Source organism: Oncorhynchus tshawytscha, linkage group LG06, assembly GCF_018296145.1.
Source record: "Oncorhynchus tshawytscha isolate Ot180627B linkage group LG06, Otsh_v2.0, whole genome shotgun sequence".
In the NCBI taxonomy this organism is placed as follows: domain Eukaryota; kingdom Metazoa; phylum Chordata; class Actinopteri; order Salmoniformes; family Salmonidae; genus Oncorhynchus; species Oncorhynchus tshawytscha.
In genome coordinates, this window is record NC_056434.1 from 11,504,508 (window position 1) to 11,509,274 (window position 4,767).

Below are 4,767 nucleotides of genomic sequence, written 5' to 3' on the forward strand. Positions count from 1 at the left end.
AAACAGTGGCTTTGAGAATGATGATCACATGCAATGATGAAGAAAAAAATGACTAGGTATCCCCCCTTACCCCTGTCACTGTCCATTTCTTGTTTTTAAAGGATGATAGAAGTGCTACACCTGTTGGAGAGAGATTGTAAGACAGAAATAGTTGCTTTATGCCTGCTGTACGTTACGACATGACACGTCAAGATGTAACGGAGGGTCAGTTTTTTCAACTTTTCTCCAATACTATAGATCCATTACCATGTCATCAACGCTTGAATAGAAACCTAATTCACGCCCCCGATTTTGTCAACACAGTCGCTACAGTCCCATTAGTTTTCTTTGTAGCCTCGTTTGAATGTTGTGGTTGCGCACATTTGTACGGAATGGGGTGAGTTTACGTTAGTTTTAAATACAAATTGCATACAAAACCTGACAATCCTGAAAATGTAAGACCATTACATAGGCCTAAAATCAACTGCATTGGTTGAATTTAAAACTGGTTTGGATTTTGTGTAAACTGGGGAAAAATCACCAAGGGTTTGATTTTCATATGGGTTGGAAAAAGGTAATGATAAGCAAACTCATTTAACAGCTCAGACTATGTCATAAGCATATGCATATGAATTATGTGGAAGGCCATCTAATGTGAATATATTGTAATGAAATTAATAAAACATAATTATCACAAGTAGGATGTGAGTGACTATAGCAGATTAATACACATCACAGCTTTAGTTTTGTGCAGTGGAATACATTTGTTTTAGTTGATTTTCACGTAGTTCTTAAAAAAAAATAGGGCATGAATGATAGAGGGAAAGACTATCACACCCATTATGACAACGTGCTGAGCTTTTCATAGAAATCGATCTATGTATAACCACTAGTATGCGCTCGAGAATTGTCCCGCAGACGGTTTAAATAGCCAAGAGTGGATGCACTACTCACTGAACACAGGCAATGCTGAGAGTACGAGATAACGGTCCACAACGCGGCAGGAATTAAACTTTAACGGAGTTCGGTTTGCTTCAATAGATTTAACAGACATTGAGAATCAAGGACATTTCAACAATTTAAAGATTAGATTTTCCACTGTTCACGGATTTTGTCTATTTTTCATCAACTCCCATTTTAGTAGCCTTTATTATCAAACATAATTTCATCGGAATATCATGACGAGCTCTGCGGTTCAACTTCCCGGTTATGCTCTTGCTTTGATCGGTCTTGTTGGCTCAGTGATTGCCACCACTATGGTGGAGTGGAAAAGGCACTCTTACACAGAGAGCACGGTAACATCAAAGGAAACGTACCTGGGGTTATGGATGTCATGCACCGTCGACGCCACAAGACACACGATGTGCGTCAATTACAAGTCACTCTTTCACCTGCCAGGTAAGTTTTCCTTAGTGTCTGCCATCATCACCCACTATTCGATCACTAGTGGTCACTCACCTTCAGAGCAGGCACAATATAGCTTAATATAATGGTAGGCTACTTGTTGATGTCCGATTACAATGAAAAGATACAAATAAGCCTAATAATACACAATACATGTTGATAATTGAAACAGATGACTACAACCATTTATTATTACAAATCATACTTGTTCACACACTGTTCCAGTGTCTATGTTCTTTCTCTCAGTAAGTTTCACACTGACTTGTGACTTTGGTATGGATGTGTTCAATGTAGCCATATTCAATCTTAGTGTATGTCCGACTGAGTGTTGAGAGTATGCGTTGGCCTTTGACATTTGCCCTGTGCGTATAGCGGAGATTCTGATCACCCGAGTGGTGATGATCCTCAGTGTCCTGTTGTCAGCCATTGGCGTGCTGGTAGCCACGCTGGGGATGAGATGCACTCGATGCCTGGAGGAGGATGAAAATCAGAAGGATAGAGTAGCCATTGTTGGAGGATTCCTCTTCATCATTGCAGGTACAGTCGGCTACATTATCATATCAGTAATGAAAGTTGTTTTTATTGATTTAGCTCTGAACAGTAAATGCTACATTGTGAAATGCCAAAAAATGGTCCCATCTGATACTACATAACTCTGTGCTTTAGCATACATCTCTGTACCATAGCCCAAAATGCTGCTTTTACCACTGAAAATGCTGATAGTTTTAACTCTAGGTGTGAGAGAAGCTGATATGAAATAGTGTGTAATAAGATGTTCTAATATTGCTCTTCTCTGTAGGTGTTCTGGCCATATCGGTAACCTCCTGGTTTGCCAACGCCATCATCCGGTCCTTTGTATTCTCAGACTCACCTACTTCCTTACATAACAGGTACTGTCGAGTAGCACGGTAGCAGAATCATCCACAACTCTGTGTGTTAAGAATTGTAATAGTCTTTAGGCTGAGCCTTATGAATGCACTAATTTTGACCAAGGACCCAGGGAATAGGGTGCAATTTGTTGTACAAGCTAAAAAACTACACCTGGCTAGTGCAATTTATATCAAATTGTTATTTCGATTTAGAATTCTACACATAGTTTATTTAAGCAATAAGGGACGAGGGGGTCTAGTGTATGTCCAATATACCATGGCTAAGGGCTGTTCTTACGCACGACGCAACGCATTGTGGAGTGTCGAGATACAGCCCTTAGCCGTGGTATATTGGTTATATACCACCAACCCCCGAGGTGCCTTATTGCTATTATAAACTGGTTACCACCGTAATTAGAGCAGTAAAAATAAATGTTTTGTCAGACCCGTGGTATACGGTCTGATATACCATGGCTGTCAGCCAATCAGAGTTCAGGGCTCGAACCACCCAGTTTATAATCTGTGTTTTGCGGCTGATGTGGACTACATTCTGTAGTGTTGACTGGGTGTGTTATTTTGTGTTTCTTTTTTAAACCGATAGGTTTGAGTTTGGCAACGCTGTGCTGGTGAGCTGGGGTGCAGGTATCTGCTCTGTGGTGGGCGGATTTCTCCTGGGCTGCAGGTATCTGTGGAGTTGTCCCCAGGGCTCACGCTCAGTCTCATCCTTCACCCAACCCAAAGTAATTCCTGGCACCAGGCCCGGCACCCACTATGTTTAATGGGCCACACTATGCCTAGAGGACGCCCAAGGAAGCTCAATTCGTTGAGGCTTAAACCAGAGAGCCTACTACTCACACTGAAGGACTACAGTAGAGTACTACGTGTAGTTACTCAAGTACTCTACTGTGTGTGACTCGCCAACATTATGATTGTGAGAGTTCATTTGGGAGGTCTGTGTGCTCCATGAAAGTATTTTTCTTATTAATTGTGTTTGTATGTGTGAAGATGGTTGGCTGTAGTCATGATGTGTAACACCTGCCATATCTCTGTTTTCAACCTCATGTCAAGTGCCTCCACTAAAGGAATTTTCAAATATCGCCAATGTAGCTACCATTTCATTATATACCATCACCAATGTACAGGGCTGCAGAGTAGTGTTCCTATGACTCTCAAAATGTACAGGGGGAAATAAGCAGGAAATCCGGAATCCCCTAACAAGGGCTTCTGGGAAAGCTAGGAATTCTGGTAATGTTACTGGAACTGTGCAACTCTACTGCAGAGTAAGCTTCCATAAATATCAGCTTGATTGAACTGTGCCTGATTGTGTTCTGTTTGGGGCCAACAGATTAGAAAACATCTTCCATTTAAATGATTTTCACTTTTCACCAAGGGAAAGTATTGGTTTGGACATGCAGATGTGCAATCTGTGCCGTAGGTCAACCAACCGTATGCACATAACAAGAAACTTTATTTCTTCAAATTTCTTCAAACTTGTACATTTGAAACGTGCACTTTAGAGTGTACTGTACTGCAATATTCCCTTAATTTAGTACTTGATCACGTGCTATATATGGTAAACTTGTCATAAATCTGCTGTTATTATTATCAAGATGAATTTGCATAAAGATACTTCATTAGACAAAGATACTACTGAATGTGTGTTATGTTTTACAGCCTTCAAATTATGTCCTTTTTACATTCTCTTTCTTTTCTTCTATTTGACTCTTTCAGGTTTCAGGTTTTTATAACCTACTACCATACCCCGTTCAAAGGCTCTTATAACCTACTACCATACCCCGTTCAAAGGCACTTATAACCTACTACCATACCCCGTTCAAAGGCACTTATAACCTACTACCATACCCCGTTCAAAGGCACTTATAACCTACTACCATACCCCGTTCAAAGGCACTTATAACCTACTACCATACCCCGTTCAAAGGCTCTTATAATCTACTACCATACCCCGTTCAAAGGCTCTTATAATCTACTACCATACCCCATTCAAAGGCACTTATAACCTACTATCATAGCCTGTTCAATCTGCCTCCTACCCTTCATCTACACTGATTGAAGTGGATTTAACAGGTGGCATCAATAAGGGATCATAGCTTTCACCTGGTCAGTCTGTGTCATGGAAAGAGCAGGTGGTCCTAATGTTTTGTCCACTCAGTGTATAATAATCAGTTGTAAATTAAAACATAATACTGTACTTGCATCAGCATCAAATTCTTTTGCAAATCATCAAATGTCTGCATTTCTCTCTCTCCATGACCAGGGTTAGCTTTTGGAAATCCCATACACATGTAATTTTTTATTTTTTTTATTTTATTTTACCTTTATTTTACTAGGCAAGTCAGTTAAGAACAAATTCTTATTTTCAATGACGGCCTAGGAACAGTGGGTTAACTGCCTGTTCAGGGGCAGAACGACAGATTTGTACCTTGTCAGCTCGGGGATTCGAACTTGCGAGAACTGAAACGATCCGCACTTGGCGTCCATTTTAGGGCAGAGT

General features: G+C 40.5%; 1 protein-coding gene across 1 annotated transcript; it reads left to right on the forward strand.

Moving 5' to 3' along the window:
- The first annotated feature begins 378 nt into the window (after positions 1–378).
- Positions 379–3,899, forward strand: LOC112252025 (claudin-1). The gene is made up of 4 exons (XM_024422904.2): positions 379–1,377; positions 1,756–1,920; positions 2,183–2,273; positions 2,854–3,899. The coding sequence occupies exons 1-4, from the start codon at positions 1,158–1,160 to the stop codon at positions 3,029–3,031; spliced, it is 654 nt and encodes a 217-aa protein (XP_024278672.1). The 5' UTR covers positions 379–1,157; the 3' UTR covers positions 3,032–3,899.
- The last annotated feature ends 868 nt before the right edge of the window (positions 3,900–4,767 follow it).